The 13075-nt window shown below is 37.8% G+C and overlaps 1 protein-coding gene across 1 annotated transcript in view; it reads left to right on the top strand.

Annotated features, from left to right (window-relative positions):
• Nucleotides 1–13075, top strand: part of LOC124792217 (beta-glucuronidase-like) — a 153582-nt gene that overhangs the window by 49227 nt on the left and 91280 nt on the right. Inside the window, exon 5 of the mRNA XM_047257922.1 lies at nt 7797–7942. Within this exon, the coding sequence (XP_047113878.1) occupies nt 7797–7942 (146 nt within the window). The remainder of the gene's footprint in view (nt 1–7796; nt 7943–13075) is intronic.

Below are 13075 nucleotides of genomic sequence, written 5' to 3'. Positions count from 1 at the left end.
AAAACTGAAAATAAAATGAATTTAAGTAGAATTTAAGTAGTCAAATTGGATCTGGTGGTATATTCCTTAAGACTGAGGGCCAACCTTTCTCTTTTATAGAAATGCAGATTATTTTCATGTATGTTAATGGTAATTAGTCAAAACTGAAAATAAAATGAATTTAAGTAGTCAGATGGCAAAACAAGAGAGGAAGTAAAGAGATCCAAGCTTGCTTTGTCACATTACCCCCTCACTGGATTGACCAGACAGATATTGCAAATAACTGACTGGGCAATTCAGTGACCACAAGTGATTCCAGAAAGTGGGTTTAACATTCTACACACACAAAATATTGCAAAAGGAATCTCCTTGTCAAAAATTACAGTACATATGTTTCTCAAATTTCTACTTATATGAGCTGGCCATACGAAAATCCCCATACGAGATATTTACATATAGTGTATTGTACAATGGCACCAAATAACCACAAGTTATATTTTTAATATAATTTAGGCATCTTCATCATAAGTGATGTCATTGCTTCAAAGAATAAATGATTGTAGGTTGCAAAAAGTTAATTTGCACTGCACATTCCAGTTCATTTTCAGACATAAAATTTCACTTTTTCAATGTTTATTATTTTGCACAAGCACTTTCACTCATTTAATGAGCTTTAACACATTTTCTCTCCAAGTCACCCATGTCTTTAACATGTCCAAGTGGCGGTACAGAAATGCACTGCTATCAGTTCCCTTGGAGGTGGTTCTCCTCTGCCACAGTACATGAAAAAATTAGACAAAATACCCTACTTTAGTACACTCACTTTTACTTCTAAGTATAAGGGAAAATAAATAATGTCAAATAACAGTCTTTACTTTGTATTACACAGCTAATATAACATCACAATAATTAGTACTAAAATTGACTATAGTACGAAAGGTGGGGACTAGTAAAAATTTTAAAATCAAGTGCACATTACACTACAAAGCATTACTCTAGGTCATAACTCTGTCTCAAACTTATTAAACCTGAAAGATTTGGGTTTCTTTCCCATTTGCAAAATCACTAAAATGCCAAGTCCTGGTTTGAAATTCTCACCATTTATGGACTCGTATCACCTTAATGTCCAAAATATGTACCTTACCCAGAAGATTTCAGATAACCTATAGACCTGATAGTGCAGCATTATATGAGTTGTAACTCACTAAAATATGTCTCTTTCTGTTATGCTCTCATTCCCAGCTGCAGTGTCATGTATTGCACAATATACAAATTACTCAATGTTGCCTAGTTCAGAAACAGATAATATAGTTACACTGCATTTGTGAGTATATGGTTATCTTTTTCATTACTCAATCATGTCTGTCAGCTCCAGTATTTTAGTTACATTTCTTACCTCGTTAGCTAGTGGAGTGCATCCTCAAAAAATATCCCTACTCCAAGACAGGCTCCCAAACCATTAAGACACTAACGTTATTCATTATTTTATTTTTTCATTATTGCTTCATTACCTAATAAATAAATACCTGCTCTGCATATCCAATGCAAAACTGATTCTACTAAAAAACCCTCCACAGTAACAGACCCATATGCCAAGGCAAACTTAACTCTCATTACTGATCAGACAAAATTGTCACTTAGAAAAACTATTATTTCACTGTATTCCACCAAATTGCTTGAGATTCTAGCCTGAAGGGCAATATTCATACATATCTTGCTTATTATTCCCACACACATTACTTGAGGCAGCTATGTTTAAAGTTTTATTTACTTAATGTTAGGAGAGGGTTTACCACGACACACTTCTATAGGTAGTTAGTTATCTCCATATACTGATTGAACTGAACACAAACACTTCTATTAAACTATAATTAATATTAAGACTTAGTACTCAAGATGGTTTTTACTGCATATTGCCTCTGCTGCTGCACCAAATTATACTAAATTTCACACATGAGCTGATTACTTCAGATGTTAATTATAGTTTTCAGGTAATCTGCACCTTCTCCCCCACATATGCTGATACCTTTCATTTTCTGTTTACCTTATCTCTGTTTTACAGAAAAACCAATTTACTTTCATCACATCTCATAAAACCAGAATAAACACAGTGTATCAGGTTTTTGCCAAATTTCACTGCTGTTTTTTTTTAATTGCCTTTTCTTCCATTCTCTAATGATTCCACTACTTATCACTAACATACATAAAAAAAAAGTTTTGCATCACCCTGGTTCCCAGAACTCCTCAAGATGGATGTTGACTGAGAATATTGTAGCACAGACACAGTCAATTTGAGTTTTCAGAGATGTACTAAACCTGCCCAAAAATGTAAACAACCATGCATGAGCAGTACGTATTAGATGGATGGGGTCTGACAGCCGATCAATTCCAGTCATTCCACCAGGAAGGAGGTACACAGCTCGTACCGTCTGTAGTTCAACCATGCCTAGACAGTCATAACCACAGTTCGTTCATGTCTGCATTGTTACTTTGTGCCAGGAAGGGCTCTCAACAAGGGAAGTGTCCAAGCATCTCAGAGTGAACCAAAGCGATGTTGTTCAGACACGGACGAGATACAGAGAGACAGGAACTGTCGATGAACGACCTTGCTTAGGCCGCCCAAGGACTACTACTGCAGTGGATGATCACTACCTATGGATTATGGAACAGAGAAACCCTGACAGCAATGCCACCATGTTCAGTAATGCTTTTCGTGCAGCCACAGGACATCATGTTACAACTTAAACTGTGCACAAAAGGCTGCATGATGTGCAACTTCACTCCCGACATCCATGTAAGGTCCATCTTTGCAACCATGGGATCATGCAGTGTGGTACAGTTGTGACCAACAACATGCTGAATGGACCACCCAGGACTGGCATCACGTTCTCTTCACCAATGAGTGTTGCATATGGCTTCAACCAGACAATCGTGAGAGATGGGTTTGGAGGCAACCTGGTCAGGCTGAATGACTTAAAACACTGTCCAGCAAGTGCAACAAGGTGGAGGTTCCCCACTGTTTTGGGGTGTCATTATGTGGGGCTGACCTATGCCACTGGTGGTCATGGAAGGCACCGTAATGGTTGTACGATACGTGAATGCCATCCTCCAACCGATAGTGCAACCATATCGGTAGCATATTGGTGAGGCATTCATCTTCATTGACAACAATTTGTGCACATCTTGTGAATGACATCCTTCAGCATAATGATATTGCTCAACTAGAGTGGCCAGCATGTTCTCCAGACAAGAACGCTATTGAACATGCCTGGGATGTATTGAAACGGGCTGTTTATGGACGATGTGACCCACCAACCCTCTGTGAGGGATCTATGCCAAATTACTGTTGAGGACTGGGACAATATGGACCAGCAGTGCCTTGATGAACTTGAGGATAGTATGCCATGATGAATACAGGCATGCATCAATGCAAGAGGATGTGCAACTGGGTATTAGAAGTTCCACTGTGTACAGCAATCCGAACCAACACCTCTGAAGGTCTTGCTGTATAGTGGTAGAACATGCAATGTGTGGTTTTCATGAGCAATAACAAGGGCAGAAATGATGTTTATGTTGATCTCTATTCTCATTTTCTGTACAGGTTCCAGAACTCTTGGAACCAAGGTGATGCAAAACTTTTTGATGTGTGTATATATAGATAACACTGGTGAAACCCTTTGTAAAATATTCCTGTGCTAAGGTATCCTGCTGTACAAAAATCACATGAGAGTCAATGATAGAATGTTTTTGATTCACTTTTAAACAACAGATAGGATAGGAGAAGAGTTTGACTGCCTCCGGAAACATGAAAAATGAAACAAACAGATGGGGTAAGCATTATCGCCATATAATTGAATCCATACAGAATGTTGAACCCCCTATTTGCTATTTACACAAGAAATTAGTCCCATATATTACATCAATGCTGAGATTTTGAATCACCAAGCAACTTCACTCCGACAGCTGTTCTGCCAATTCCACAGTTAATAGTACCTCTTGTTTCACACTCTTTGATAGCTTACCAGTAGTACCAATAATTTTTATTCCAGAAACATGCATCACTACTATTTGCTATGTGTTCTTAATAGATTCAAAAAATACCTGTGAAATGCCATTCAAGTCACTACCACTGTCCAGTGAACACATAACATGCATACCTTGTACACTTGCTGTTCTTACAGGGTGTTACACTTCCTTTTTACTTACCATGTGATCTTTTTCATACAGCAAATCCTCATTAATCCTTTCCCTGGAAAAGTATCATTCTGCTTACCAAAACAAGAGTCACACAGTCAAATGGCAGATAATTACCACTCTCATTAAACTCCTACTCTTCATTAGGCCTAATATTATGCTCCTTTATTCTTTCTTTACTTACCACATTGCCATCATTATCAATGATAAATCCAAATAACTCATCCTCATCACATACTGGATTTGTCATTCCCATCATCATTACAATTACTGTCGGAATCGGACCAGTATTAGACCACAATGCAAAACACATGAATTCCTTGTGTTCTCTTTAAAATTTACCATCCATTTTGATGCATTGGACATCCTGAGAAACAGCAACACACACTGTTTCATCACCTAATTTTGTTATAGTAAGTTCCACCCCTCTTTTTATGGATAAACATTACTACCCACACCATTATTCAATATCTCACTAGAATTAGAATTTACTCTTGTCCTACTACTATCATTTCCATTACCCTTACCTGTAATTACAGTACATTTATATACATGTGGCTTTTCATCACTACCAGCTCTAGTGCAAGCCAAAACTGTAGCATTATCTAATTTAAATGGTTTGATCCAGGATTACTTTAAGAATCCTAATAGTTCTTCCACATGTTTATAATTAGTGCAGAATTTATATTTGTTTATAAGTCAACAATAGAAACAATGAAACAATCACTGATTTCACCCTATAGCAAAATATATTACCCAGGAATAGTCAAAGTAAATTAGAAAATTAATTACACACACAAAACTAATAACAAAATTAGACCTGGTGCTATAATCCTTAAGACTGAGGGCCAATCTTTCTCTTTTATAGAAATGCAGATTATACTCATGTACATTAATGGTAATTAATCAAAATTGATAATAAAATGAATTTAAGGAGGCAGATGGCAAAACAAGAGAGGAAGTAAAGAGACCCCGGCTTGCTTCGTCACAGTATGCCATGGATGTACAAAGCAGAACTACCATCCACAACAACTGACAGCACTGCTGTGTCACAGAGCTACCAACAAATAAGGCCATGTCAGTCCACGAAAGGTCTGCTGTTGGGAATGAACATGCTGACTTCACATTTACAGCCATAATTTGGCTAAAGAAATAGGAGCAAATACTTTCTGATTTGCTGTTGTAGGTAGATGACTTGAAAAAAGTATTTGACTCAGTAACAGATCAATGCTTATTAACGAAAGTATGAAAATAGTTGTGACTGGGTTGAAGATTTCTTGGTAGGAAGGATGCAGAATGTTGTCTTGGATGGAGGGTCACTGACAGATATAGAAGTAACTTCAGGCATATCCTATGGAACTGTATAGCAACCCAATCTGTTCATGTTGTCTATTAATGATCTGGGGGACAATATTAACTGTTACTTCAGACTTATTGCAGACAATACAGCTATTTTTAATGCAGTGCAATTTGAAAAAATACTGTAAAAAATTCAGTCTCATCTTGATATAAGTTGTGTAATGATTAACAACTTGATTTAAATGATCAGGAGTGGGAGAGCATCACCAGTATGCTGCAAATCCTAAAATGAATGATGGCAACCAACCCATGAAAGACTACTTTTAAAGTTTCAAGAACCAGTATTAAGTGAGAAATCTAGGAATATATCATAACCCCTATGCATTGCAGCTTATGTACCACAAAGTGAGGATTATACTGTTAACAGCTTACAGAGAAGTAATTAAGCAGTCATTCTTCCTGTACTCCATATGTGAATAGAACAAAACAAACCCTTAATATGTGGCACAATGGGAAATGTCCCCTGGCATGCACTTCACAACTGCTTGTGGAGTATGGCTGTTGATGTATATGCAGGTACAGATGAAGCTATAGTGCACATATAACAACTCACTGTGTAGTCAAGTTTCCAAGTACATGAGAGGCACATAAACAAAACCTATACTTATTTTTCCCTGACAGTGATTACATTCCTTTTTCATACTCATGAGTGACACCCCTAACCAAACTGATTCACCTACGATGCCACTGTAAAAAACCACCTCTATCTTCAGTTAAAACCCAGTTCCATACACAGCTCTTTGAATGTTGCCTAATTTGGAATGATGGAGAATTTACCCTAAAAGCCCTGTTTCCCTTTTCTAGATGCTGTTCTTCTTATCATAATGACCTCCAGATCTTCAGACTCTGCCAATCCATACCCCTCACAAACTTCATACTATAGAAACAAATTTTGATGGCACAGCCATCCTTGAAGCACTTCTACTCCTTCTAAAATATAATACTACTATTCACTACCATTTGCTTACAATAATCTGCCACTACTAGTTTTGCCTTGCAATTGGTTTTCATTTATCCATAATCCAGAATACAAAACCATTGTTTAGATACTCTTGTCACTCCTTTTGATGCATCTATCTCCTTAATCTTGTCCTTGTTCTTGAGGATAGTGCAAATACTCAATGTAGACTGATTGTATGTGTGCGCTAAATCAGCAATGCTCACAATTTTATGTTTTCATTTCTAAGGTTATTTTCTTTCAACTTTATCTTCAGTAACATTTATATGAAGGTTACTAAAATTTACATGCAAAAAAACACTGTGTGAACACAAGGTTAGTAAAATGAATCATCACAAGCTGTGCTAAAATGGTAGCAGAAAGAGTTCTAAACCCAGACTACAGTAGTGTCTCCAAAGATTCTGAAAATGCTGATGACTCAGACATGGGTTGACAATCTGCATTATTGCTATATTCTGAAGTTCCATAACACATTGTATGAAAATGTAATTATGTAGAGATTAATTACATAAGTCATTACATAAACCATTAATTATATGTCATTACATAAGCTCAACAGCAACAATTTCTGTTCTAGCAAAATGTAAACAAATGATAATTTATTTTTGAGAGAGTTGATAAACATGACAACCTCTTTTGAGGGTATAAGATGTAGTTAATTTTTATCAGAATGTTTTACAATGATTTTCTTAGAAACTTAGACTTTTCATGTGAGAGGGGAACATGACATTGTCTTTGTTTCTGGTACATACACATTTTGCCATGTTTTTCAAGTGGTTCTCTATGAATAATTGTTAATTGTTAGCCAGCCGCTGTGGCCGAGCAGTTCTAGGTGCTTCAGTCTGGACCTGCACTGCTGGCATGGTCATAGGTTCGAATCCTGCCTTGGGCGTGGATGTGTGTGATGTTGTTAGGTTAGTTAGGTTTCAGTAGTTCTAAATCTAGGAGACTGATGACCTCAGATGTTAAGTCCCATAGTGCTTGGAGCCATTTGAACTATTTTTGTTAATTGTTATGTATAAAAATAAACAGTTCATAAACATAAATGCATGTCTTTGCTGACTTCTCTTTCATTATAAATTTCCTCCTTTTCTCTCCAATGAATAATGCCTAGTTATGAAAACTGTTGTAAACTTTTAGAGTAATGTCTCTGATGCAGAAATTGGTACATTCATTTTATAGTTTAGCTGCATTACAAACAACTCAATATACATGTTTGAATAAGGATAGAATCATTATGTCTGAGATAATTTGAATAAACTGGTTTGTGTGATGACTGAGTTTTGCAAAATGTTTTGTTGGACAGCGAAAATGGTAACAGGACATACCAGACTTACACGTTCGACTTCTTCAATTATGCGGGCATTGACCGGTCAGTTTATCTCTACACTACGCCCGAGGTGTTTATTGATGACATCACTGTTACAACAGAATATTCTGGTGATGGGACAGGTAAATTTCACATTCTGTGCTATATACATTTGTATAGTTAACAATGTGTCATTATTTTATTTATTTAGATCTCCTGTGCCATAAGGCAGTTGGTGTCAGAGATGCACTATTCATTAATGCCTGTATATTACGATCTATTCAAACTAACTAAATTATGTCTCACGTCAACAGTATGTAGACTTTTTAATTTGATTTTATTATGGAATATGTTGTGAACTACAGTTGAATTTGTTGTAAATTAATTTGTTCCTGAGAAATGAATTATAGAAGTAAATATTATAGATTCAGATATCTGTATCTTTCATGAAAATGTATATGCACAGATGTTAAGTCAAGAACTTTGTGGTTTCTAGTCCACATGAGTAACTGTACCTTTAAATCTGTAATAACCACTAAATTAATTGCCTATGAGAACATGTGGACATTGTTGTGATCATCATCAGATTGATCTCTCTTCTAAAACTTAGTAAAAGAAGCAGATAAAATTTTTAGTCATGGTTGACATCATCATGAAATATAAAAACATGAAAAAATTGTAATGGACACTCATGGCCCTTGATGTAGGGCCACCATTAATGTGTTTATTCATTGCACACAGTACCACATTCAAAAAATTATTTTCTTGGGGTCAGCACCCAGGGACACAGGCTGGGCCCAGATGGAGAAGCCTGCTAGCCCAATCAGGAGGCCAGAACAAAACAATGATGAGATCTGTAGCAGGTCAGTCCCACTGTACAGTCCAGATATGTGACTCAGTGTGCAGCACAAATCAGAGCTTGGGTGTGAACTGAGGACACCAGCATCAGACACTATGACATTGGCCTGCAGATGCAAGCCTACAGTAGCAGTGTGCATGAAGGCAGGGCAGGCAATAGCTCAACAGCAAGTCGGGCCAAGGTGCAAACCATATACCCCCAAATAGGCACCCTGAAGTCAGCACAAGTCTGCCTGCAGATGGTTCCCTGCTGCAAGAGACCAGTTCAGCTCTTGGTAGTATCAGAACTAAGTGCAGCTTGTAGTCTTGGAGATATCAGAGGTGGCATCTAGTAGCAGGGTGTTGGGTGGTCCACATAAGTTTGATGACTGTCATGGAGTACCTCTGAGAGTTGTCTGCAGGCACTGGCAGACACTGCATGACTGGAATGGGCAGTGTTTATGGGCGGTAACCTGAGAAAGTGGGGCTGGACCAAGCTCAGTCATGTGGTAATCCGTGTCACCATTCTGGCAGTGTAGCCCCAAATTTTGCTGTGTCAGTGATATTCAAGCCTGGTAGCAGTATCATGGCTGTACATGTGGTAACTATCCCTGCTCTAATGTCATAATGGAGTCTTACATGATGTCAGTTCAGCCTCCATGTAGCTTCTTGCATCAGACTGCAGTGGCAACTTTCTGATTGTTTGGCCACAGGCTACAGATGCCAAGTGAAAAGGCACTGGCACAACATTCATGTAATAAAACTCTAAAACAGTTGAAGATACTCATCATGTTTTGATTTAAATCAGTTGACAATCTGTCAAATGTCTTATAATCATACACTAAAAGTAATCACATTTCCAATAAAAGTGACACGCTGGAGCCACTTTCTAAAGTCAGGGGCAATACATTGACAGTAGGGACAATAAAACGCCTCCAGAGAGAACTTGCATGACAGAAATGAATCAACTGATTGTGATGGCACTTAGTCTGTTAATGTATAGTCTGCTCTGTATTTTCTTTGGTTTTGTGTATTTTTCTAAATAAAAATATTAGTCTAAAATTATGTACGTTGATACTACAACTTTCACTCATGTCCACCCAGTTGCAGTGTCAAATATCCTTTGTGCCAGAGCACAATAAGTCTGCAGATACATTCAGCCCATGTTGGCATAAGTATTTGAACACAGGGACTATTAAAATAAGGAAAGAAAACTAGGTGACTGAATACTTGTTGCACCTCTAAAGGGGAACCAGATCTGTCATTGACTATATAATAACAGATCAGGAATACAGGAAGGCTGTGAGGGACACACGCGTATTCAGGGGATTCTTTGATAACACTGATCATTATTTAATCTGCAGTGAAATTGGGATTGTGAGGCCGAAAGTGCAGGAGGTCGGGTCCACATGTAGGAGGATAAGAGTGGAGAAACTTCAGGATAAGGAAATCAGGCACAAGTACATATCAGTGATCTCAGAAAGGTACCAGTTAGTTGAACGTAGTTAATTACAGTCATTGGAAAAGGAATGGACAAGGTACAGGGACACAGTACTAGAAGTGGCTGAAGAATGTCTTGGAACAGTAGTGTGTAAAAGTAGGAAGAAGCAAACAGCTTGGTGGAATGACAGTGTCAAGGCAGCTTGTAAAAGGAAAAAGAAGGCGTATCAAAAATGGCTACATACTAGAACTCAGGTAGACAGAGAAAGTTATGTTGAAGTAAGAAACAAAGCCAAACAGATAATTGCAACATCCAAGAAGAAATCTTGGGAAGAATTTGGAAACAGGTTGGAGACTATGGGTCAAGCTGTTGGAAAACCATTCTGGAGTGTAATTAGCAGTCTTCAAAAGGGAGGTAAGAAGGAAATGACAAGTATTTTGGACAGGTCAGGAAAACTGCTGGTGAATCCTGTGGATGCCTTGGGCAGATGGAGGGAATATTTTGAAGAGTTGCTCAATGTAGGTGAAAATACGATCAGTAATGTTTCAGATTTCGAGGTACAATGGGATAGGAATGATGATGGAAATAGGATCACATTTGAGGAAGTGGAGAAAATAGTCAATAGATTGCAGTGCAATAAAGCAGCTGGGGTGGATGAAATTAAGTCAGAACTCATCAAATACAGTGGAATGTCAGGTCTTAAATGGCTACACAGGATAATTGAAATGGCCTGGGAGTCGGGACAGGTTCCATCAGACTGGACGAAAGCAGTAATAACACCAATCTTTAAACATGGAAACAGAAAAGATTGTAACAACTACAGAGGTATCTCTTTAATCAGTGTTGTGGGTAAAATCTTCTCAGGTATTGTTGAAAGGAAAGTGCAAGTATTAGTTGAGAACCAATTGGATGAAAATCAGTGTGGGTTTAGGCCTCTTAGAGGTTGTCAGGACCAGATCTTTAGCTTACGGCAAATAATGGAGAAGTGTTAGGAGTGGAACAGGGAATTGTATCTATGCTTTATAGATCTAGAAAAGGCATATGACCGGGTTCCTAAGAGGAAGTTATTGTCTGTTCTACGAGATTATGGAATAGGCGGCAAACTTTTGCAAGCAATTAAAGGTCTTTACATGGATAGTTAGGCAGCAGTTAGAGTTGACGGTAAATTGAGTTCATGGTTCAGAGTAGTTTCAGGGATAAGTCAAGGCTGCAACCTGTCTCCACTGTTGTTCATAGTATTTATAGATCATATGTTGAAAACAATAGACTGGCTGGGTGAGATTAAGATATGTGAACACAAAATAAGCAGTCTTGCATATGCGGATGACTTAGTTGTGATGGCAGATTCGATTGAAAGCTTGCAAAGCATTATTTCAGAGCTAGATCAGAAATGTAAGGACTATGGTATGAAGATTAGCATCTCCAAAACGAAAGTAATGTCAGTGGGAAAGAAATATAAATGAATTGAGTGCCAAATAGGAGGAACTAAGTTAGAACAGGTGGACGGTTTCAAGTACTTAGGATGCATATTCTCACAGGATTGCAATATAGTGAAAGAACTGGAAGAGAGGTGTAGCAAAGCTAATGCAGTGAGCACTCAGCTACGATCTACTCTCTTCTGCAAGAAGGAAGTCAGTACCAAGACTAAGTTATCTGTGCACCGTTCAATCTTTCGACAAACTTTGCTGTATGGGAGAGAAAGCTGGGTGGATTCAGGTTACCTTATCAACAAGGTTGAGGTTACGGATATGAAAGTAGCTAGGATGATTGCAGGTACTAGTAGATGGGAACAATGGCAGGAGGGTGTCCACAATGAGGAAATCAAAGAAAAACTGGGAATGAACTCCATAGATGTAGCAGTCAGGGCAAACAGGCTTAGATGGTGGGGTCATGTTACATGCATGGGAGAAGCAAGGTTATCCAAGAGACTCATGGGTTCAGCAGTAGAGGGTAGGAGGAGTTGGGGCAGACCAAGGAGAAGGTACCTGGATTCGGTTAAGAATGATTTTGAAGTAATAGGCTTAACATCAGAAGAGGCACCAATGTTAGCACTGAATAGGAGATCGTGGAGGAATTTTATAAGGAGGCTATGCTCCAGACTGAGTGCTTGAAGGCATAATCAGTCTTAAATGATGATGATGATGTAGTTGAAGGTAGAACAGAGGTAGATAAGTAAGAGAGTAATTAGAAACTACAAAGAAAATTCATGAAATGTAGACCATAATTCTTTTGGTAACAGAATCACACATTCTAAAACACCTATAAAAATCTTTATCCCCAGAAAATACATAATAAAATATCATCAAGAATCACATTTACTATAACACCCTGCAAAGAAGAAGAAATGCTCACTGATGACTGCCTGCATTGAAATACACCATGGCTCTTCAGATGGTTAGTCAAACCCTTCATATTTTGCCTTTCAAAACTAATACACTGTGAGAATATACAACACAGCACTTTAGTTTCCAGAGCATCTGCAAAATATTCCCAGACTCACGGTTTCTCCTTTGTTGCCATCAGCCACTATAAATATTGTGTTCAGTACAGCTCTTTCTTACTACCACCAAACAAATGAAAGGAATGGATTTTCCTTGTGTGTTGTTTGGCATTGGAGGCATACCAGATTGCATTTATTCCCTACCCCCCGCTTAGATTTCAGCATACTGGCATATTCTGCGAGGTGTCCAAGATTGATCTTGGCCTCAAACTCTCAAAGTGACAATTAATTGTAATGTCTGAAACATGCTTATGTTCCTGAGAATGTCATAAAGCACACTTCAAAAAACACAATAATAAAAAAAAATTTGCAAAAGATTCTCAAGTTTCTTGAAACATGAACTCCCATTTCCCACTCCTACATTCCTACTGTTCACATATTTATGCATGACACATATTAATGCTTAACATATTATGCTAGTATTTTCATAATTCCCCCTTTAATTTTTCTTGTTGTTGATAATAAAAAGCACTTTCAGCTAAACTGCAGTTTACACAA

The sequence above is a fragment of the Schistocerca piceifrons genome, chromosome 1, assembly GCF_021461385.2.
Source record: "Schistocerca piceifrons isolate TAMUIC-IGC-003096 chromosome 1, iqSchPice1.1, whole genome shotgun sequence".
NCBI lineage: Eukaryota > Metazoa > Arthropoda > Insecta > Orthoptera > Acrididae > Schistocerca > Schistocerca piceifrons.
Note: the sequence above shows the minus strand (reverse complement) of the source record. Positions and strands in the feature narration are given on the sequence as shown.